Here is a 23,804-nt window from a genome sequence, read left to right as displayed (position 1 = left end):
GTGAACCTTTCACATTAACTAGAGTCCATAATAATCTTATATTAATAAGTGAGAATTAATTAAGCTATAGTGAGAATTAATTGAACTAAATAGCTTAATTAATTCATTTTATATCATACTAGCTTATTTTTGCATGTGCTATGTTAACTAATGAGATCATTTAAGTTGACAAGATATTTGAAAAAGTTTATTTAATGGCCAACCAAGTGATGTGTGACCCACATATGAGTGGTATTATGTCCGTTTGAATTGACTTGAGAAAAATATGTTTTTCAAAATAAATATTTTTATTTAAACATTTTTTATAAAAATTGATTAAAATACGTTTGCAAAATTATTTGGAATGGTTGTCAAACACTCTAATTTCTTCAAAATTAACTTATTTTTTAAATTAAACACTTGAATATGTATTTAAAACATGTCTTTAATGAATAGATTTCATTTTTTTTTTTTTTAGAAAAATGGGTATTTATTGTTCCAATTACTTTCTTAAGAAGGAATATTCATGTTTTAGCTATGAAACGCTGCTATTCTTTGCTTGAGTTTGTTTATAAACAATGTTAGGGTAAAGATAGTTTGATGAGACTTCATCAGATGATTGCATTGAACAAGAGGGCAGTAGATTATAGAAAAGAAAGAATGCAAAAAATTATAAATAAAAAAAAGTCAAGAAATTCTTGATTGCATCAGGAATCCCATTTTGTTTAAATTCGGTTTCGGTATGGATAAAAGATCTTCCTATGTTATACTATTCAATTCTCGACGATGAATCGATTTGATAGCTTCCAATATTGTTATCTCATGATATTTTTAATATGATTCGATATCATCGAGATGCAATGCATCCCATTGAATTTACAAGCGAAATATTTATCATCTCTATGGGATTAAATCCAAGTTATTGCGAATAAAAAATGAAACGATGAGATTATGGAAGTAAATATTCTCGCATTTATTGCTACTGCACTGTTCATTCTAGTCCTACCGCCTTTTTACTTAATAATATACGTAAAAACAATCAGTAAAAGTGATTAATTTGAATTAACCTTGACTTTTAGTTCTTATCAATGATTGAAGTGAAGATCAAGAAATGAAAAGCATTAAAATTTCGCGTCTTAAATGAAATTGGCGGACTAGAATTATCAGTATTCTACGAGAGAAGTATTCTATGAGATCCGATAGTATGGTAGATTAGTGAAAAGCGGGATGAAATGGAAATATTTCTGACCCGAGATCGGCCTCTCTTTTCCCAGTGGTAGGAAAAAATTCCAGCATAGAGTACAGTAAGAAGAAAGCTTGTTGAGATTCATATCCCTATATGGTTAGCAAAGCAAGGACGACTCTAAAATAGGCATACCATGCTTCGGTTAAAGACACTGGTCTTATCTTATATATAAGATATATGATTATATGATACCACCCCTATCTCCCTAAAAGTCAAATCTTCATATTTCTACGTGTGATTCTTGATCTTGAATAGAAATCCTACAGCGATGGATAGTTTGAGTTTGAGTTTTCAATTTATTAAATTTATAAATTTTACTTATATTTTCCAATGATGCTAATCTGACCATGATTCACCATAAAATATTTAACTTTTTCAAGGTTAAAAAGTTATTTATTGAACTAAAACATTTAAATTTTTTTTGGTACTTTTTTTTTAACATCTAAAGTGGAATTCTATTTCTTCCTTTCTTGCATTTTCCTATGTAAATAAAAATATATTTCAACTAAAACATTCACTTTTCTGTAGCTTTTATTTTTTAGGAAAAAAAATGTGTACCCTACCAAACATGATCACACTACTGGATATGTATCTGAATATGTTCACACTACTCAGTAATTTTAAATGCAACTTTAAAAATTAAAAAAAAAATTAAGGAAAAAATAATTATTATTATATGTTCAATTGAACATGCTTCAATTACCAACTTTAATAATGGTAAAGTTATTTTTTTTTTCTTTTTGTCTCCATTTTTATAACATTGTATCAAAATTATGCTATATGTACATGTAGAACTAACACCCAACAAAATAAAAGGGTACATATCGATTTATAATCCTAAATTTTGGGAGTTGTATCAATTTAAAACTTAAACTAAGAATTGTATCCATTTAAATTCTAAATTTTGAGGGTTATCAATTTAAACCCTAAGCTTTTGGAGTTATATCAATTTAAATCCTGACAGAGATGGGTTCTGTGGCAAACTCGAGTTGAATAAGCTCTTCTTCCTCAGAAGAGCAAAGAGTGTATTTCCCAGCCTGCCAACCTGTCTATCTGTCCCTAGTATGCCTACCAGCAAGTCTTTTGGGGTTGTGTTAATTTAAATTCTAAACTAATAATTGTATCAGTTTGAGTCTTGAACTTTCATAAATATATCAATTTAAACTCTAAACTTTTATAAGTGTATCTAAATAAAACATAATTAAGGGTTTAAGTTGATACAATTATGAAAATTTAAGGTTTAAATTGATATAATTATTAGTTTGGGGTTTAAATTGATGCAACCCCTAAAATTCAGGATTTAAATTGATACAATTATTAATTTAGAATTTAATTTAATACAACCTTCAAAGCTTAAAGATATAAATTGATATTTGTCCAAAATAAAAATAAGATTGGCAGCAATCCATAGGGAATAATAAATAATGAATAGTGCAGAGAAAGTTGTTTTTTATTTCCTTTGTACACAAAGTTGTGGGTCCCAACACTTAGACTTCTAATCCCATGATTCCCCAAATTAATTAATTAATTAACTAATTAATAATAATAATAATAATAATAATAATATAAACTTTCATTAAAAATGTGGACCCAAATTCAACTTTTCTTTTGCATATCCTTCAAACTTCATTGGGTATTTTTGAAAAGATAATTGATTAAAAAATATATAAATAAATAAAATTAGATTTAAAAAAAAAAAAAAAAAACTTATGATCTCACAAAATCTACTCAACAGTCCATCCTGAATTATTGCAACTCATTTCACCAAACTTTTCTTTTCTTTTATGGAAAAAGTAGGTACAAGGGAGGGTTTTATTTATTTGTTTATTTTATTTATAGAAATCTTGGTGTATAATTAATTTCTTCTACTTTTAACAAAAATATAAATGCAAATGCATTACAAAGGAGTGTGGCTGTAAAGATTCTTCAATTTCCCAAATTGAAGAATCTCATGTATCAAAACTCATCTTTTCTTTTCAACTTTCACAAATAAAATTATGACAATGAAGACATTATGACAATTTAAGTTCGAGAACTAAATATATGTTTTAAATTATAATGACTTGTTTGGAATCTCATGATTTGAAGAAATTTCAATTCATAATGGATTTCAAATGAATTTCATTGTTTGGTACTATAGGAAATGGAATGATTTAAAACCCCGAAGTAGTTTCAAATCCCGTTTTACATAAGAAACTTTTCTTAATAAAATGCTTGAGGATTTCATAGAATTTGAAAATGAATTACTTAATTAACTTTGTCAAATTCTGGTTTTCAATTAACACATTAAGAGCATATATTAGTAAGTTCGTAAATCTTTTTCTTTTTCGATTACCATCCAAATACAAAATTTTAAATGCATTCATTTTAAATCTTTATCATTCCAAACAGAGTAATTAATTTAAAATTATTTCTCAAACTTCAAATCACATGATTTAAAATCATTTCTTAAACTTTTTTTAATCCAAACAAAGGGTAAATGAAGCAATCACACCATAGCCATTATTGAGTTCTTTGACTATAAAACATTATATACAAAGGTATTACCCTCCATTGCTCTATTTTTCCTATAAGATGATTGTGTTTGCACAGTTCTTCAACTTTAATAATTACTCAACATTCCCGCTTAACAATGAATTATATATTACAACTATTGACATTGTTAATGGAAAGAAATGACATAAATTGACTATTGAAAACATATTTAATTCAACAGAACACGAGATGATAAAAAATAAGTAGAAGATTCTTTTAGTACAATAGTGATGAAGAGATTTAAGGCATAAACCTCTTTCGAAAAAAATATATTATACGTCTATTGAATTAAGCTCACTTTGATGAAAAATATGGATGGGTAATAGACGTGATGCCTAAAAAAGATTTAAATGTCACTTTATATTTACTATTAACTTCCTTGTAGCATTTGTACATCATGGCAAGCTAATTCACCAACATTTATCACATCACCATACATTTAATTATAGTGCTAATAACAAAAGCCATACAGAATGAGAATCAATATCCAAAATACAATTCTTTTATTTCAAAAAAAAAAAGAGGTTATCTAAATAGACAACTATCTTTGCCTCAAAAGAAAAAAATAATAAATCCAAGCTAAATAACTATCTAAGTGGGGAAAATTCGCAAATATATATAAAATACACCCCTAATTTACATACATGGCAATTTTTCTTTTCCATTTACCACTACAGATATCAACATAAATATCATATTTTTATAACACACCAGATATCTTGTAATCTTGGCTTACACTTCCACTAAAAAGTGCTCCTTATAAAGATTTCTAACCCTATTCTGCTAACCAAAAATAAAGGGGGAAAAACATTTTAAAAATTGCACTCTTTTGTACAGCAAATTTTGAACTTTCAACTTTCTTTCATCTTTTAGACCTTCAAATGGTCTAGTTTTGCCTCCAAATTTTATATGAAATTTTTTTTCAACTTTCTTTTGAAAACTTTTTAATATACTTTACCAAAATCTTACCCAACATCTCAAATACATCTGCGTTGTGACTCGGTTTTAATATTACCATGAATATGGTTTCAAATCGTGCACTATGTATATGAAACACAAGATGTGAATCTAACAATAAAAATCCAAAATATACTTTTAAACAAAGTGTATAGCCTAAAGAAAGTAAGGCATATAAGAATGTGAGCATAATAGAGCATATATAAACAAATGTGAAATTGTAGCACCATTTCCTTCATCCAATCCCACAACAAACTAAAAAAGAGATGAGAAAAGAGAGAATGGTGGAGTAATAAAGCAAAGGGGCCAACAATGCAAATTATGTTTGGCACATGGCACAGTCCCCACAAGTCAAAATAGGCATTACTACATTCTTCAACTCATGGGGCCCACCATGTTGTATTTGCTAAACAGCTGGCTCAACTCCATCAAGCACAAGAGGGGGAAAAAAGATTAGTCCTCAAGTTTTACTCGTATAAGTAATCAACCGTATTATGAAAAAGTGGGTTCATTTAAATACGTTTTCAGAAAATTAGTTAACAATATTATGTAAATTATGAATAATAAAAAAACAATCATTACGATTGCAGTAACATTACGAACTAGTAAACAAGACCTTAATTCAATCTCAAACTTCCAGCAACTCAAACAAACAAATATAGATGGCATTTTCCAAACCATGGGGAATTGAGAATCATCATACTCGTAGAGAGGGAGAGTTACAAGTTATATGAGTCAAGTCCTCCAGAATACCTTTTATCTTTTAGCCTGGCAAATAATCTCCCCAGCTTGTGTTGGTATTGGCACGTGTAAACAGCACGTGCTACTCCAAGTATTAAATTTTTCAACAAATCTTGGAAGAGTTGGTCAATAGCAGCAGCAGCCAGAAGGAAGTTCTTTACATCTCATGCTGGTGAGAGGGAGGGTCAAGCACGTGCTGGTCCCGGGGAAAGCCAAAATTCCCAAAAAGCCCCTAGGGTCAGGAAATGGAAAGCAACAGATGAAGAGATATACTTATAACACATTGTCCTTGTTATGATCTTACCCCTTTCCTCTTCCCCTTCAAACGGGAAAAGAAATAGAAGTAAATGAAATGAAGACAAGAAGACACGAATATCTAGCTAAGCCATTCACATTGTCCACTATGTGACAGTACATTACACATATGTCAAGTTTCATCATTAAATAATCAAAGCCAACGTGTTACAGTTGCATGAAATTATTTTTAAAAAAAAAATAATAATGTTGGTAGAATTCAATCATTTTGGACATTTTCTTCATTTTGACAAGGAGTGCTCAAATCACAAATGTTTAGATTGAAAGGAAAATGTCATTACATGAAAAAGGAGATATGTGGAATTTATAGCCGACATTAGTAATGACAAACAGATCAATGATAAGTCAGTTCACAACATAAGTAAAGGAAAATTGACCACACAAGAGAATCAGTCCATAAGCTAGTAAAATGGGTCAGTTGGGTCACAAAAAGAGGCCAGTTGCGCATGTGCTTCAACTAATGAGCCAGTATTAATGATGAAAAAGATCGAACTTTCCCCCTGTAATGCCGCCATCCATCAACGAATTTTCAATATCTTTTGTAAAAAAGAAACATTTTCACAAAGAATATGGACCGAAAGTAAATAGGACCAGAAGAATAAACAAATTGAATTTGAGGAATGACTAAAATACTTGGACTGGAAATGATTACATATGTCTAATACCAGCATTACGAGACAATATTAAGAATTGCAAGATCATTACACTTCAAAAGGTATAGCCATAAGTTAGTCCAGAACATGGAGTCGCTTAACAAGGAATCATAAAAGAAAATATTAAACCAAATATAGCCACGAAATAAACATACCAGGGAATCATTGATTGCATAAGCCACGCAATAATGCTCCTGAAAACCATCCGATTAAGAAGTTTTAAAAAATAATTTGATAAAAGATCTACAAATGGTCAAATTCAATAGTGTGACACGTAGAAACTATAGTCTAATTCATATTAATTTTCACCCCAGCGTGAAGGGAAACATTAACCCACTAATCACTTCACCATTAGTGATGCCTATGAGAGATAGAGGAGAAGCAATACAAAAATCTTAATGGAAAAACGACAGTGAAATCCAATAGTGAAATGAAATGGAACAAGTTCTAATTGAAGTGGTACAAAAAATGGAGGTACTAACTTCACATCAAAGTACACGCTTGTATGGGAATGAGGATTAGACATTTAAGATTTAACAAGTTAAAAACTAATGAAACAACGTTTAGTACTAGAAAAACTAATGAAACAAGTTAAAAACTAATGAAACAACGTTTAGTACTTGAAAGTCAAAAGACATCAAACTGAAAAACAAATCTTGGCATTGAAAAAAGAAACTGACAATAAGTTAAAGAAGAAACTCATATCTCAACTGGTTATAAACTTAAAGAAGAAATGGAATACAAACGCCCATGCCTTTTCTCATTATTACAATAGGTTATAAACTTGCCTGCATCATGTGCCACTCCTCAAATTCATCAAATAACTCCAGCCGTTCAATCCTAAAGAAAAAAAGTGCCAAACATGAAAATCTTCCCTGGAAAACAACTCGAAAAAAATTGGCAAGATCAAAGAAGGAAAAGCATATGAAATTTGAAAGAAAAGAAAACATCACGTAAAACCTTCAAAAAGGCACATGCTGAATGCATGACATCTGCTAAATATTTAGACAATATGACAATTTGATATAGACATTAGTCTGATCCGAGGTTTATTACTGTACAAACATCTCTTCATTCTTCAAACTGAACCTCGGAGTGGTTATTTACATAACCACATCAAAGACCTTGCAAGTCCAAGTGAGACGTGTGTATATTTCATCACTTGTCTAATTTTAATCCTCAGTCAACATTATTTCAATCTCGAGGCAAAAAAAATTGGCCTAAGGTAACTAGAAAGCTTACTAAAACCAATAAAATAATTACAAGTAAAAAGCAACATTAGTTTAAGTCTTGAGACATGGATTTATCCATATATTAAACAAAATCCCCATTCTATCTCACTAGAGAAAATTATAAATGCAGCTAGCAAAAATGAAGTTTGTTGTTGTACAAACTTGTTCTTTTTTAAAGCAAGGGAAACTGAAATTCCGTTGGAGAAAAATGAAAGAATGTACAAGGGCAATCAAACACAAGCCCACAAAAGGAACAAGTTTCATTCATATATTTCAACTATTTTATTCCATCTTTTTCTTCCACGAGCAAGTTTTTCAATGTATCAAACATCATAGGAATGAAACACTAAACAAACCATGGCATCAGATTGACAACAATAGATAAACAAAGGAGGATCGCTAAAACCACTCTTAAACAAAAACCTTCGTCTTTCCTGAGCTTCGATCAATTTATTATACACTTTCAGCATGTCCCATGCTGCAGCTGTCTGTCAACCAAAAGAGACAATATTATAGAGTCTCCGCAAAATAATTAAAACCAAAAACATATTAAATAGGATAGGAATAAGTATATACATACATACAATAAATATACAGGAATATAGAACGTACTGTCCCTAAAGAGAACATCACAGGATACCCTCACATCACAATCTTCATCTAAAACAAGATGAGAAGCTAACAACCATGAGGGAATAAAGCTTCACAACTACATAGACCATTGTAGCTCTGGAAATATGTATAAGATGATACGGTTCTATTTGGTTTTAGTTAAAAGGAAAAAGAAGTGGGGAATGTTAAATCACCGATTGACCCAAAAGCTCAAGCTGATGGGTGAAGGTAAATTTAATATTATATCATTAAATACTCTCCCTCATTTGTGGATTTGAAATATGTAAAAAAACTCAACCTGGACCACCTGTTTGATACCACGTTAAATCACTAATCGACCCAAAAGCTTAAGTTGATGGGTGAAGGTTTGTTATTTTTAATGATCTTATTGGTGTCATTTGTAAATGCAGACACCCTCTAGCAATCCATTCTTTCCTTAATTAAAGATCTTTCATGTAACTCACCTCTTGGTGTTTGGTAGCTATTAACTCCCTTTATTATTTCCTCAATGACATTGTTTCTCCCCTCAAAAATACCGATTGGTCAAATATCCATTGGACAGTTCAGTTCATTTATAAGATATCAACAGCAATATTATTTGTTCCCTACGTAATATAAATAAATAACCAAAAAAAGTGCTTTCGGACAATTAAATTATCTAGGGAAGAGCATTTATTCCAAGGCTTTTACCAAGTGTAAGCCATTGTGAACAACTATTTATACTTCAACCAAAATGGTTTAAGACATCAAATCTTTCCGCGGTAAAAGCTTTGCAAACTCACTATTACCAGAAGTCTGTGTTAGAACTTAGGAATACCACAAGGATAATAAATATTATTAGGGCATTAAGGAAATATCAGTCATTAACCACGGAATTAGTTACAAAGAGAGGGAATGGGAGGAGATGAAGCCAAGGAATAGTTTAGTTCATTTAGGCATTGAATGGAAATAAACAAGTGGGGAAGCTCCAAATACCTTGAATACTTGGGGTGTCAGTGTTCTATCTTTTTATCTTTCAATATTATGTCAGTTATTTGGTTTCTATCTATCACAAAGCTAATTGAATAATAAAAGAAACTATGCCAATTAGAAGGGGCACATACAGTATTTCAGCCTTATTTTACTGCAAACAGAAAAATTACCTGCCATCCTTGGTCGAGAAAAAGCTTTTTCTTTGCAAGTAATGTTGGTGTAGCATTGATACCCAACAAAGCACAGCCTCGACTCTGAATCAATAATGTTCACAGATATATTAAATCATTTCATCTCAATGAGTATATCAGACAATCTTAGAACCACAAATGGAAGACAGATACCTATTGACTATATAATGCCAGCATTGAGTGAAAGTATCTATATAACATTTTTGAGAAAGCAGGAGTTTACATACACATGTAGCTATCTGTTGCATTTTAAAATTTTATACGATCAGAGAATTTGACATGGAAACTAAATATTAAAAATCTGGATGTGACTCTAATAGAGCCCAAACAACTAATAAAATAGTATTGAAATCAAAAAGATAATACGCTACAAAATAACCTCAAAAAGTAGGAGCAACTAATCTCTTCTTGTGTACTGCTTTCACATAACTTGACTGCAATATTTCTCCTTCCTCAACTTGATTTGGAAAAAAGAAAGTTGAGTGCTAATTTTTTACAACTTTTAAGAGAGAATCTTTTATCATGTTCCAAAAAATGAACCAACTTTTATTTTCAACACCAATAGGTACATGTATTGTCTTTCTACCTTCAGAAGATGGCCAAACAACTCATTAAGTTTCCATCCTTGGGAGATCTAAACAACTTGGTCAAATGGATAGTCCAGATTCCAGAAGCATCCCTGATTTGCTTACGAAAATATACATCCACTAGATATTGCATCAGTTCAACCATCGAATCAAATAAAATGGAGAAAGAGGGTAATCTTCATTTTTTTTAATGTCTTCGACAAAACCCATATCATTTTCCTACCAAATGTGATGTAAGAAGAATAGGGGTTAATTGGATAATTAGGTAATATTCTAGGTTAATTCTTTTTTTACCCCCACTTATAATAAAACTCTATAAATAGGAACATTTCCCTCTGGTATGAAACACATTATTCATTCTAATAAAAGATTTACAATCTTGATTCTTGGAGGATTAATCCTTGAAGCTACTTATGCTACATCAATTTGGTATCAGAGCATCCGTCTGGGCCAACGTTGACTGCTGCCCATGGAAGTCCAAGAAACTTTTAGTGACGCCAGTCACAAGAGGGAGCTTCGTGAGTTGTGCTCGTTGCCGAACAACCGACATCTAATAAGGGGGAACCCTTGAAATTCCAAGAAAGAAAGAAGAAACCAAATATTTTTCAAGATTTTGCAAGAATGGATTATTGCCAATCAAAGAAGTTGTCTCCAAGGAAAAAAAAAAAGCAATTGCTATAGACAAGAAAATCAATTTTACTTCCAAAAACAATGATGGGATTTTGATTCAAGTGATTCAGAAGAAAGAATTTCAACATACTAATTTTGCCCATGCTCGATTTTCTCAAAGAACCTATCATTATCCACATTGGAAATTTGATTCTAGTGATTCTAGCGACTCCGAAGATGTTTCTGTTGAAAAAAAAAAGACAAGAACACAAGATTTACGTGGAAAACCCTAGATCAGGGAGAAAAAACCACGATAGAGACGAATTTTTTTATTATTGAATTGATACACAAAGTACAAGAGAATAGGCCAAATAAATAGACTAGTGGGAAGCCCTAGGGTACAAACAATTACTAAAATACCCCTAGGGTTATAAGCTATTTTTCGACACTCCCCCTCAAGTTGGAGCGTAAATATCAATAAGGCCCAACTTGCTGACACAATGAACAAAGCTTTGTCTCAGTAACCCTTTTGTGAGCACATCTGCAATTTGCTGATTTGAGGAAACATAAGGTATGCATATACTTCCGTTGTCAAATCTTTCCTTGATAAAATGTCGGTCGATCTTAACATGTTTTGTTCTGTCATGCTGAACAGGATTATTTGCAATACTTATTGTTGCCTTATTGTCACAGAACAGGTTCATTGGGAGCTCATTGCCTTGATGAAGATCTGACAACACTTTCATCAACCAGATTTCTTCACATATCCCTAAACTCATGGCCTGATACTCAGCTTCCGCACTACTGCTGGCCACAACTCCCTGTTTCTTGCTCCTCAGGTCACTAGATTACCCCAGACAAATGTGCAATACCCAGATGTTGATTTTCTATCAACAACAGACCCTGCCTAATCAAAATCAGTGTAGGCTTCAATGCAACATTTATCAGATTTCTTGAACAACTCCTTCCCAAGTGTACCTTTCAGATATCTTAGGATGCGTTCAACTGCCATCATATGTTCCTCATAAGGGGTCTGCATAAACTGACTGACAACACTAACTGCATATGAAATATCGGGTCTCGTGTGAGATAAGTATATCAATTTTCCAACTAACCGCTAAAACCTTTCTTTATTGACGGGACATTGTTACTAGTATTGCTGAGCTTTGAGTTATATTCGACCGGGGTGTCAACAGGTTTGCACCCAGTCATTCCTGTCTCCTTTAGGAATCAATAGTGTATTTCTGTTGGGACACAGATATCCCATCCCTTAACCGGACTACTTCCATTCCAAGAAAGTATCTTAACTTCCCAAGGTCTTTAATCTCAAATTCTTTAGCCATCTTTGCTTTGAGTTTCACAATTTCATCATCATCGTCACCAGAGAGCACAATATCGTCAACATACACAATGAGAACTGCAACTTTCCCTGAAGTTGACTTCTTTGTAAACAGTGTGTGATCTGAGTGCCCTTGGATATTCCCTTGTCCTTTGACAAAGGTGGCAAATCTGTCAAAACAGGCCCTCGGAGACTGTTTCAACCCATATAGTGACTTTCTCAGCCGGCAGACTCGTTGTTTGAACTGATCTTCAAATCCAGGAGGAGGATTCATGTAGACTTCTTCCTCAAGTTCTCCATTGAGAAAGGCATTCTTTACATCCAGTTGATGCAGAGGCTAATCTCTGTTGACTGCAACTGACAGCAATACTTGGATAGTATTGAGTTTAGCTATAAGAGAGAATGTCTCGGAGTAATCTACACCAAAGGTTTGAGTAAACCCTTTGGCAACTAGCCTAGCCTTGTACCGGTCAACGGTTCCATCTGACTTGTACTTTATAGTGAAGACCCATTTGTACCCAACTGTCTTGTGCCCTTTGGGTAGGATCACTTGGTCCCACGTTTCGTTTTTCTCGAGAGCCCTCATTTCCTCCATAACAGCAGTCTTCCAAACTTCAGTTTTCATTTCTTCCTATATGCTACTCAATTATCACCCTTGTATCTAAACTGGTGGTAAAGGCCTTAAATTCAGATGACAGGTTACTGTATGTCATGTAAATATGCACATGGTACCTTGTACATAACCGAATACCTTTCCTCAGGGCTATTGGAAGATCGAGAGAAGCATCATGCTCTTCCAGACAGTCAGAATTCCCATTCTGATCAATCGTCTCCTCTATCTAGGTTTCATTTTCAAAAGTCTCTTTTACACCATCATCTCTAGTATCACTCACATTTTCTAGAACAGTTTCTGGATCACTATTCACCATCATTTTCCCATCTGCTATAGTGGTGCTATCAGCACCTTCTCCTCCTTTTTCCTCTCTGCATCGTTAGTCTCAGCACAAGTATCAATCCCATTGATTTCAAGAATACACGTACCTAATGTCGGGTTTGACTCATGGACCGGAGCCAGAGATGCGACAGGTGGCGCTGTTTTCTTCCTGAGATTCTTCCTATAGTATGTTATCCATGGGACTTGATTGGTAGGGAGGATAGGACCGACATGTTCAGGAATAGGAGATGACTCTAATGGAACTGTATAGGTGGACCAGTTAGCCTCTTCATTGGATATCTCCCCCTGAAGAGGGCTTACGGGAAAGAAGGATTGATCCTCAAGGAAGGTGATATCCATGAAGACAAAATATTTGCAAGAGGATGGGTGGTAACATTTATACCCACGCTGATGAAGCGGGTACCCAACAAAGACGCATTTTTTAGCACGAGGGATGAACTTCGTGCGATTTGGACCATGGGAGTGAACAAAGGCAACACATCCAAACACTTGAAGTGGTACATCAGAGATTAAACGAGTAGCTGGGTAGGACTCTTTCAAACAGTCTAATGGATTTTGAAAGTTGAGGACTCAAGAAGTAAGGATAGCATCCCCCTATAGGTTAGACGGGAGGGATGTGGATAGCATTAAGGACCTGGCAACTTCCATCAAATGACGATTTTTTCTTTCGGCTACCCCATTTTGCTGGGGAGTGTAAGCACACGAACTTTGGTGGATAACCCCTTTGGATGTAAGGAAGTCCTAGAATGAAGCATTAAAGAATTCCCGCCCATTGCCACTTCTCAAAATACCAATCCTGGGATTAAACTGGGTTTCCACAGTGGCATAGAATTGCTGGAATACAGATAACACCTCGAATTTATTAGTGAGAAGAAAGACCCAAGTAAGCCGAGTGTGATCATCCATAAAGGTGACAAACAAGCGTTTCCCTGTGGAGGTTGTGGTTGGTGAGGGACCCCAAATATCACTGTGAACTAATGTGAAGGGTTTGAATGGTTTATAGGGCTGGGAATGACAGGAGACACGACTCTGTTTGGCACGAATACACACATCACAATTTAAAGAAAACATATTAATATTGTGAAATAAACGCGAAAACAAGTATTTCATGTATTGAAAATTTAGATGTCCTAAACGGTAATGCCATAACAGAAAATCATTCTCAGAATTAGAAAAATTTAAAGAGACAAGGCTAGTCCTATAATCATTCCTAGAGGAAGCATCATCAGTCAGTAAGTAGAGCCCCCTATCGTGCAGGGCTGCCAATCGTCGTCCCCGAGCTCAGATCCTAAAATAAAACAGAGTCGGGTGAAAAAACTGCCTGACAATTCAGATCTCTTGTAGTCTTACTGATGGATAACAAATTATATGAAATTTTAGGAACATGCAAAACATCCTGTAAAACCAAACCCTCAAATGGAGATAAATGCCCTTTCCCTGTAATAGGTGCAAATGACCCATCTGCAATCCCGTAAAACCAAACCCTCAAATGTGATCTGTCGCCCCTGAGTCAACAATCCATGGTTTTTTACCGTTAATACTAATAAGACCAAAAGACTGGATAGTACCTGATTGGGCGATGGCACCGACTCCAACTGTATTTAGGCTAGTCATACTGTCTGCTGAGGATTGATGCTGGGGGTTCTCATTCGCCGAGTCACTCACAAGGGCACGTCTAGGGGTTGATTTGTCATGTGACTAACGACGTTTACTATTCGAGGGTCGTCCATGTAACTTCCAACACTTTTTACAATGCTCACAAACAGGAGTGGCCGTCAGTGTTGGAGGACTTAGTGGCAAACGCAGCAGCATCTGTAGGGATAATTACCGGGTTATTCATTGCACTTGATCTGTCTTCCTCCAGACGTATTTCTGAGCAAACTTCCATGAGAGAGGGAGTAGGGCATTGCCCCAGAATCCGACTCTGAACGGCATCAAACCTTGAATTTAGTCCAGCAAGGAAGTCATAGACACGGTCAGCTTCTTCAATTTTTGCATACTATGTTCCGTCCTGTGCACATTTCCAAACTATCTCCCTATACAGATCCATCTCTTGCCACAAAAGAGATATTTTATTGAAATATGACGTTACGTCCATTGTTCCTTGCTTGCATTCATGTGCTTGTTTCTGTAACGTATAGAGTCAGGATGCATTCTGCCTCTTCGAATAAAGTTGTTGTACAACATCCCAAATATCTTTGGCAGTTGCAGCATAGAGTAACGGTCTACCAATCTGGGGTTCCATACTATTATTCAGTTTAGCTCAACAACGAGTCTTCCCCCTTCCAAATTCATTCCTAAGGGTCTCCTAATCTGAGCTAAGGTATCTCTCCAGTCAAGTGTCCAAAATTTATGACGTCCTTCCAAGACCATTCAGATGGATTGGGACCAGGAAAAATAGTTCTGACCATTCAATTTTTCTTCGGTAATAAATCCTGTAGAATTTCCCATGGATCCAGTCAAAATATTTGTAGTGGGTAAAATAGGGAAAGAATTTACCAAATTTTTCAAAATATATTGGTATGTTGTCTGATAAATCTTGAGTGTTTGTCCCAAGAACTGTTCTGAAATCGGCAATCTGTTGTTGGAGATGGGCAAAACGTCGTTGGAGATCATTCGACCCCGGCAAGGTTGCTGTACAGACCCGACCGCCAGCGCCATCGGAGTAGATCACCGGATCGAAGATCCGGTCGAAGTGTTTGGGCAGAAGATCGGCACATAAGGTTCGGCCGACTTCTCCCAGGTGGACTCGACCATGAAGGGTGTTGGGTTCGCCCGCTGGGTCATCGCGATTGGTGGTTGCACGACTGGGTCATCGTGAAAGCAGGCGGCAGAATCGATCGACTGCATCTAGAAAGCCCTGGAGTTGCGCGAAATCGCGATCGGTGGCTAATCAACTGGTTCATCACGACATTTCGCGGCAGAATATGCCGGTTGGGTTTGGAGCGCACGTGTATCGCGCGACTGAAGATGCGGCGATTCAAATGGGGAAGATCGACTGGTGTTAGGTCAGTTGGGGTTGAAGTCCGACGGGATTTCCCCGGCCAAGGATGGGCGGCTGGAGCTAGGTCGGCTAGGGTTGAGGTCTGACACTGATTGGATGATTTTTGGCAGTGCATCTTGAAGATACTGTTCCACGGCTTTTCGAACGGCTTTAGTGATGTCGGCGCTTATGGTCCCACTAGTTCCAATGGAGTTACCTGGAGGAGAATCTGGTCTATTCTCATCGATGGTGGCTAGGGTTTCGTCACCATGCTCTGATACCATGTTGGGAAAAAAAAAAAAAAAGGCAAGAACACAAGATTTACGTGGAAAACCCTAGATCAGGGAGAAAAAACCACGATAGAGACGAATTTTTTATTATTGAATTAATACACAAAGTACAAGAGAATAGGCCAAACAAATAGACTAGTGGGAAGCCTTAGGGTACAAACAATTACTAAAATACCCCTAGGGTTACAAGCTGTTTTTCAACAGTTTCTAAGTCAATTTGGGATGGAATAAGAAGGCAACGATATTGAAAAAGGACTCTAACGATCCAATCAAACCCATTTTTCAAGAAATCAACATAAAGATTGAGTTAGATGAATGAAAAAATCATCAAGAATGAATTTTTACAGCCCAAGAAAAACGTCCAAAGACTCAAAATTACTCTTTTGGTTATGAAACACGATCAAGAAAGGTTGATTCAAGAGAATCAATGGATGAGTCATATACCCACTACGAGATTGAAACATATCCAAGAATCCAACAAATGACTATTTTGATCCCATAGAATTGAAGGAGATAAAGAACTCCAACGTTCATTGGGAAAAATGACTCAACATATTGATCAATTATCAATTCATTTGCAAGAGTTTCAAGAATGGATTAATTTCTCATGCGGAAGAAAAAATAAAGGAATCATGATTGGAAAATGTTCAAATAGAAAATCTTGAAGATAAATTTGAGAAAAATCTTGTCGAGACCCATGTAGTTGATGGAGGTGATTGGGGCAAAAGTCACGCGAACGAAGTAGATGATTAAAAAGAAGAATTTGAAAATGTTGATTCAGAAGTAGTCTTGAGTGAAGAAAAATCCAACGAAGAAGATGGAAAAGAGGTATCGAACATCGAAACTCTAAACATCAAGGCGGAAATAAAAAACCCGACCAAGAACGACTCACCGATTGCGTTGGAAATCGTTTACCGTAACCTCAAATAACTTGAAGCAAAAGATGAAGAAAAGATGATTCTTGAAGGGTTTTCTTCAAAAGCTAATTCTTTTGTGATTGGTAATATGACTACAGTTTTGAATGAGCTTGATGGAAACTTCTTTTTTGGGTTTATGGCCGATGGAGACGTTCATCTTATGGTGGCAATATTGGATTTTTTGTCTCAAATTTATCACTTTGATCATAATATTTTTGTTCAAAATGTAGGAGGTTGGTTTGGTCATACTCCATTGAACAAATTTATTTCATTCCTTGTTTGCTTCATAATTTTTTTTTTCATTTTTAACTCAAGGACGAGTTTTTTTTTTTTTTTGGAGGGGTAGAATGATGTAAGAAGAATAGGGGTTAATTGGGTAATAAGGTTATATTCTAGGTTAATTCACTTGTTAACCGCAGTTGTAAAAAAAAAAACTCTATAAACAGGAACAATTCCCTCTTGTATGAAACACATTATTCATTCTAATAAAAGGTTTACAATCTTGATTCTTGGAGGATTAATATTTGAGGCTACTTAGACCACATCAAAATGCAAAAATAAAGATTACGGATTCAACAACTCATCTTCTCCATGGAAGTAGAAAAGGCTAGGCAACGACTGGGGATGGCAGTGAAACAAAATGGGAGAAGGGGAAAGAATGGGCTTGGCGATGGGAAGAAAAGAAAGGGAAAAAAAGTAAGGGAAAAAAAGTAAGGGAAAAAAGTAAGGAAAAAATGAGAAATTTCCGGCCAATGGCTACACGAATGGCAACATAGTTGATGGACAACAACAAGAGCAATGACTGAGGAAGATGGCGATATTGACGGTGAAACAGCAACGATGCACAACTACGAAACTAGCCCATTGGGTAGAGAGAACCTTCACAAGCAAGAATGAAGATGTTGAGTTCAGAAACTAGACCGGTGGCCATGTCTGGCAATGGCAGACAGACAACAGCGAATAGGATCAGTGGAAATGAAACAATGTCCACCAATGGCGACTTATAGCGTTAGGTCGAAAGGTAGTTTCTAGGGTTGGGTCCATCAGGCTACCATAGGGCTTTTCAAGCTTTGATTTCCTTAACATTTAATGATATATTATAAAAATGAAGGGTTTTTTCAAATGTTGATTATAACTTCTAGGTCTCCTCTCACTAGTACATGTTGGCACTAATGAAGATACTCAAATGGGTTTTCACAAGTATTTTCAAATAATTTTCCACAGCATGCAACTCTCTTAGTTGGACAGATTTGAGTCAACTCGTCTCTCGACTTCCTCTTGGTGTTCTCTATCTCTCAAAGGCTTTGCTGGACTTTTTTCTCGGAACATTTGTCTCAATCAGAATGCTTTTACATATCCTTTGCAATTTTTAAATAGCTGAGCATTAGTCTCCTCTTTCATTTATACAATGAAAAAGTTTCATTTCTTGTTTGCTTGTATTTTTACATGCCAATTTGTATTCATTAATTTCTCTTGGTGATCTCTCTCGAAGGCTTTGTAGGATTTTCTCTTTTGGGATATTTGCTTTAATTTTAATTGGAATGCTTTTATATATCCCATGTAATTTTAAGTAGTTGAGCATTAGACACTTCTCATTTCTTCAATGAAAAGTTTCATTTTTTTTAATTCACTATTTTTTTCATATGGCCTTCAATATTCATTCATTGTTCTCAATGAAAGCTTGTTTTTAATAAATTAAAAAAAATGGAGGAATAGACTGAAAATATTCATAATTCATGGACTATCAAAGACAATTGTACCTCTAAATTTCTGATCATTTGTTGGCCAAAGGCATCATCCGGATGAATCTGTCGAAAGATTGTAGTCACAAGTTACCAAACCATCAATTAAAACAAAGTCATGTACCAATGGAGATATCAATAATACAAATGAATTTAAAAGGAAAGACATTCCACCAGAAATGTAAACATACAAAATCTTGTATAAGTTCAGATAAGCAAAACCTGCTCATATAAGAAAAATATTGCTGTTGAAAATGCTTTTGATGCCCAACCAACTATAGCATGACTCGAATCTGGATCCAAGTATATCAAAACGCATTCTGCAATTATAAATGTCGGCAAACTGATAACAATATCAGGATAAAAGATATTAATAATTTCCATGCAAAGCCAAAAAGTAGGGAAAATGTTGGATTCATCAGATGTTCAAACCCACTCTCAAAACAGCCCACTCATCCATCCAAATATCCCCCCCAACACACACACAAGGGCCCACAGTCTCAGAGACCATAATTAAAAAGATTGTAAGACCAACGAATTCAGAGGTGAGTCAGCTCATCATAAAAGACATTAAAAGAACAACTCTGGGGAATGAAATATGACAGTGTTGAAACAATAATGAAGAATTAAATGACCTTAACTGACCCAAATGATCCACCAAATAGTTAAGGATGATTAAAGCACTCTAAAAACTGGACCACAAGGAGGAAAATCTTCTGCGCTTTCATACCTGGGATCCATACCAGCAATAGCCAATACATCATTCAACTTATCAATATCACGCAAGTCGATAGGGAGTAGTTTGTAATGATCACTATGAACTTCTCCTTTTTCTGCAAAGCAATGATAGGTATGGCAGTTGAAAATACATGAATATACTTAGAAAAGCAGGAAAATGATCAAAAGTTTCCCATAAAAAAATGTAATACAGCAGAGTCAAACAACCATTTGTTAAAATTACAAGGACAACAACAAGTAAACCAAATTTGCAGGAAACATTAACAAACAGTGGTGTGTATGGGCATCTCTTGATGCAACTGGAATTACTTGGGGGCATCCAGATTATGTGCAGTGAACCTAATTTCACAGTTCAGGAGATTATACAAGGTTTTTATTCTACCAGTGATCTATGGATCTTCTGGGAGCAAATTTTGAGATGTTTTTGGTGAGAGCTTCATGGCTTGGCTGAATTAGGGGGTGATTGAAGGATTCTTGGAGGGGATTTTAATGTGACTCATTGATCTTGGAAGAAATCTCATGATCATTCAACTACTAGAAGTATGAGAACTTCAATGAGTGGATTGCTACCTATCACCATCAAGATACCCAATTGCTAAATGGTTGTTACATGTGGTCTAGTTTTGGTGAGGAACAATATCTTTTGTTATTAGACAGATTCTGGCTAACCAATGATTGGCTTGATAAATTTGGTTCAGCATGTCTTACTCATATATAAAAAGTCACTTCAGACCAATAGCCTTTAGCTATAACCACGCACCTCAAGGCGACAAGTCCATTGATTGCCTCAAAGCGAGAGGTAACAAAAAGACGACGCCTGACGAAGCGAAGCGCGATAAATAAATAAATAATATATGTAGAACATAAGGTTATATACACCCCAACCCACTGAATATTTAACAATGTAACATGCAAATATTAAGATGGTCATTTCTTATCAGAAAACAATGTAAAACAGCAAAAGAAGTATCTCAACCCACCCACTAAATATGAATATAAAAATATATAATAAAATACAGATACAGATTTTATTGCTCAAGAATTCATAATCTAACCAACTGGTATTTTATTTAAAATTTTGCTCAAGGTTAAAGAAATCAGCAAAAAAAATATATATGATACTATTATATAGTATTATCAATATACCTTTACACAAAACTCAGAACTTCAATCAATGAAACCCACAATTGAAACCCAAAATCGAAACCCACACGAAGCAATCATAAAAAGCAAGATTACGAGATTGATTAGGAACTTCGAGCCTCAAGGATACAATGAATTCTACTCTTCAGGTGTAATTAATGTTTCCCTAAATAAAACTTATATTTGTTTTACTACAAAAGAGAATTGACAAACATATTACAGACTAACGACTAATTAGCCTCATTCCTTATGTATACAAGATGATTGCTCGTGTTATTTTCTTTTACCAAGATACAAAACTTTTTCATTGATAAAATGAAAAGAAACTAAACAAGATGAAAGATACATACTCAAATGATACAGACTCCACAAGGGAGTGAATTAAAAAAAGTAATAAAAGAAAGTAATAAATAATGGGACAAGATTGCTCATTTTTTATCAAACAGATTGAAACTGATTTTGGCTAATAGACAAATTTTGTATATTTCTTATGGCTAATGAATTGATCAATGATCGGAACATCTCACACAAAAAAGGAGTAGTTCTTATATTATACCTAAAAGGCTTTTGACAAAGTTTATTAGGATTTTTGGATGCCACCATCCATGCCAAAGGCTTCGGTTTCATTTGGAGGAAATGGATTTGTGGTTGTATGGTATCTCTAGTGTCAACTATTCGATTATTATTAATGGTAGACCTAGAGGTAATATCATTCCTTCTTGAGGCATACGTCAAGGTGACCCTCTCTCCCTTTCTCTATTGGTTTTGGTCTTTGATTGCCTAAGTCAATTTTTAATGCATAGTGCTAGTTTGGGTAAAATTTTAATTCAACCTATTGGAGACTCATAGTTTTATTTGAATCACTTACAATTTGCCGATGGTACACCCTTGTTGCGCTTTAAAGAATCTTTTCAATACTGTCAAAAATTTAGGATGCATTTGGTTTGAATATTATTAAGATGGAATTTTAATGTAGTCTAAGGGCAGCAGAAAAGCTCTGTATCATACAAAATCAGAAAGAGTACTACACATCGACACTATGGTCGAGGAAAAACCTTGAAACCAACCATAAATGTCAAATGACATGGAAAAAAGAACAATAATGGATAGATGACAAGGTTGAGATTTGTGCCTACCACCACTAATATAAAAATGAAAGATGTTGAAATGATAGCACAGACCACTTACCTAGGGATATAGATACTGTTCCACTGATTTTTTCTCTCAACTGACTACAGGATTCAATAATTGCAGCTTTCTTACTAGTCACCTACACAAAATAGATAAATTAAAAAGTGCATAACCCTGAATTCCAGTGAGACATGCTTCATTGCAACAACGAAAGCCACTAAGGCAATATATTCGTAGTTGACATAATTTTCTTCCCATTGTATTGAAATTTAAGCCCATGAACATATTACTGCAAAAGTAAGTGAATGTTGAAAAAGCAGGGGGGTGGTTTCAGAATCGCACCTCCTTAAAGTCTAACTCCACATATAAATGTGGTGCATTACCCTCGTTCTGTAAAAACATAATATAAATGCATCAACTCCAAGTGGGGGGTTAATTGGAGCAAACAGATAATGTAAGCAAAGGTCAGAAAGAGACCACTTAACATGACTGCCATAAGCATAGAAAAGATAGAAAAGGATCAACCTTCAATCCCAAACCTAGTAATTAGTTTAAATGCGATAGGAAACATGTGTGGGTGTGAGTGTGTGTGAACAATCTAGAAAATACAATATAAATATAAAAGGAGATAAATGAATCTATGCTAGAGATGTCATAGCCCGTGACCTAATTAAGCAGCTTGCCTGCAATTGGAAGTACGTTGTGTCAAATCCAGCTCCAAGTGACAATATCTGCTTCTTTATATGCTCCTCCGTATTACTTCCAACATTGAGGAATTGAAAGAGGAGCTTCCTCAGTGCAGCCCACCGGGCAAAATAACCTTATCAGCAACAACGTGAAGAAAATTACTACAAAGTGAATAAGGGAAAGTTCTAAGAAAATGGCATATTTAAGAGAAGCAACAAGATTGTACCTCGGTTAATAATTGGAGATCTCTTGACAGGCTTTCGTACAAAAAGGTGTATGTAATCGTCTTTCATGTATCCCTTTCTAACACATGATCTGTTAACCAAACAGGGGAAGCTGATATTACATCCTAACGCATAAGTATTTTTTTTTACAAAAAAAAAGAACCAGCTCATTTTTTAAACTCTACCTAAGGATGGACCATATTCGATGTTCATAAATAAATGATGGATCAAAATTGTCTTTGTTAGAACAGAGTCCTATTACCAGCATAGAACTAAAACTAAATCTAGCATGATTGCATTCCATATGACAGAGTGAGGATGCTTCACCGAGTGCCAAACAAAATAACGAAATCTTAGCGTGTATACCAACTGGAAACTTCCTTGAGGATAAAAAGTGCTTTCATGCAATCAACATTGAATCGTGAAAACAAAAGACCACCTTGACGGCGTTGGGAAGGCAGGAAAAAAATAGGTTATCTAAAGAAAATTTTGAAGCGCCGAGTTTGAAAACTGGAAAAGGCCAGGGATGGATCATGAACGCGTAAAGATAGTGACAGAATGATGCGTTTAAAATGAGTTTGCTCACAATTTACTGGCAGAGGCGTCGTCGTTGGTGGCCTGCACTGCTGCTCTGTTGCTCTGTGAATCGGGACCGGCCTTCGCCATTTTCGAGTCGCCGGAAAGCTTCGAGGTTAACGCAATGGCGAAAAGGCAAGTTGGGGAGGAGGGTGCTAAAAATAGCTCCGGTAATTCTTCACTTCGGCGATGAATCGTGTAGGACCTCAATTAAACAAAACCCTCGTCCTCTATTTCGAATTAAGAAGAGAAATTTGTAGACCCAAAATTGGGTTCAAAACGTCAAATGACCCTTTTTTAAAAAAATAATGTTAATTGACCTTCTGTTGACGTCATCGTCTTATCAAATTACTTAATTTATCCTTACGACTTCTTATCTTTTTACTGAGAAAACCCACTAAAATTAAACTATTATTCATTCAAATTTTCCAAGGCTGACGACTATATTGT

The 23,804-nt window shown here is 35.0% G+C and overlaps 1 protein-coding gene across 2 annotated transcripts; it reads right to left on the bottom strand.

Annotated features, from left to right (window-relative positions):
- Positions 1–5,224: 5,224 nt before the first annotated feature.
- On the bottom strand, positions 5,225–23,596 carry LOC120067048 (leucine carboxyl methyltransferase 1 homolog). 2 transcript variants are annotated; one of them, XM_039018420.1, is made up of 13 exons: positions 23,365–23,593; positions 22,781–22,869; positions 22,551–22,687; positions 22,210–22,257; positions 21,925–22,006; positions 19,586–19,688; positions 19,078–19,198; positions 18,874–18,921; positions 9,413–9,496; positions 8,082–8,146; positions 7,215–7,266; positions 6,582–6,620; positions 5,225–5,690 (listed from the first exon to the last, which is right to left on the bottom strand). In XM_039018420.1, the coding sequence occupies exons 1-13, from the start codon at positions 23,442–23,444 to the stop codon at positions 5,616–5,618; spliced, it is 1,023 nt and encodes a 340-aa protein (XP_038874348.1). In that variant the 5' UTR covers positions 23,445–23,593; the 3' UTR covers positions 5,225–5,615. The 2 variants fall into 2 exon arrangements, 1 of the variants encoding a protein (XP_038874348.1); XR_005478916.1 differs by lacking the exon at positions 5,225–5,690 and adding an exon at positions 9,587–9,672 and having other exon boundaries at positions 6,581–6,620; positions 23,365–23,596.
- Between the last annotated feature and the right edge of the window lie 208 nt (positions 23,597–23,804).

Source organism: Benincasa hispida, chromosome 12 (genome assembly GCF_009727055.1).
Source record: "Benincasa hispida cultivar B227 chromosome 12, ASM972705v1, whole genome shotgun sequence".
Taxonomy (NCBI): Eukaryota; Viridiplantae; Streptophyta; class Magnoliopsida; order Cucurbitales; family Cucurbitaceae; genus Benincasa; species Benincasa hispida.
Note: the sequence above shows the minus strand (reverse complement) of the source record. Positions and strands in the feature narration are given on the sequence as shown.

Bases quoted from the DNA above. Each gene is read 5' to 3' on its own strand.
- LOC120067048 (XM_039018420.1), bottom strand. From the start codon at position 23,444: ATGGCGAAGGCCGGTCCCGATTCACAGAGCAACAGAGCAGCAGTGCAG. The intron at 8,147-9,412 runs GTAATTTTTCTG...TTTGGTTGACAG, and splicing joins TTCTCGACCAAGGATGGCAG to ACAGCTGCAGCATGGGACAT. The intron at 5,691-6,581 runs GTATGTTTATTT...TCCTGACCCTAG, and splicing joins ATGCAATCAATGATTCCCTG to GGGCTTTTTGGGAATTTTGG.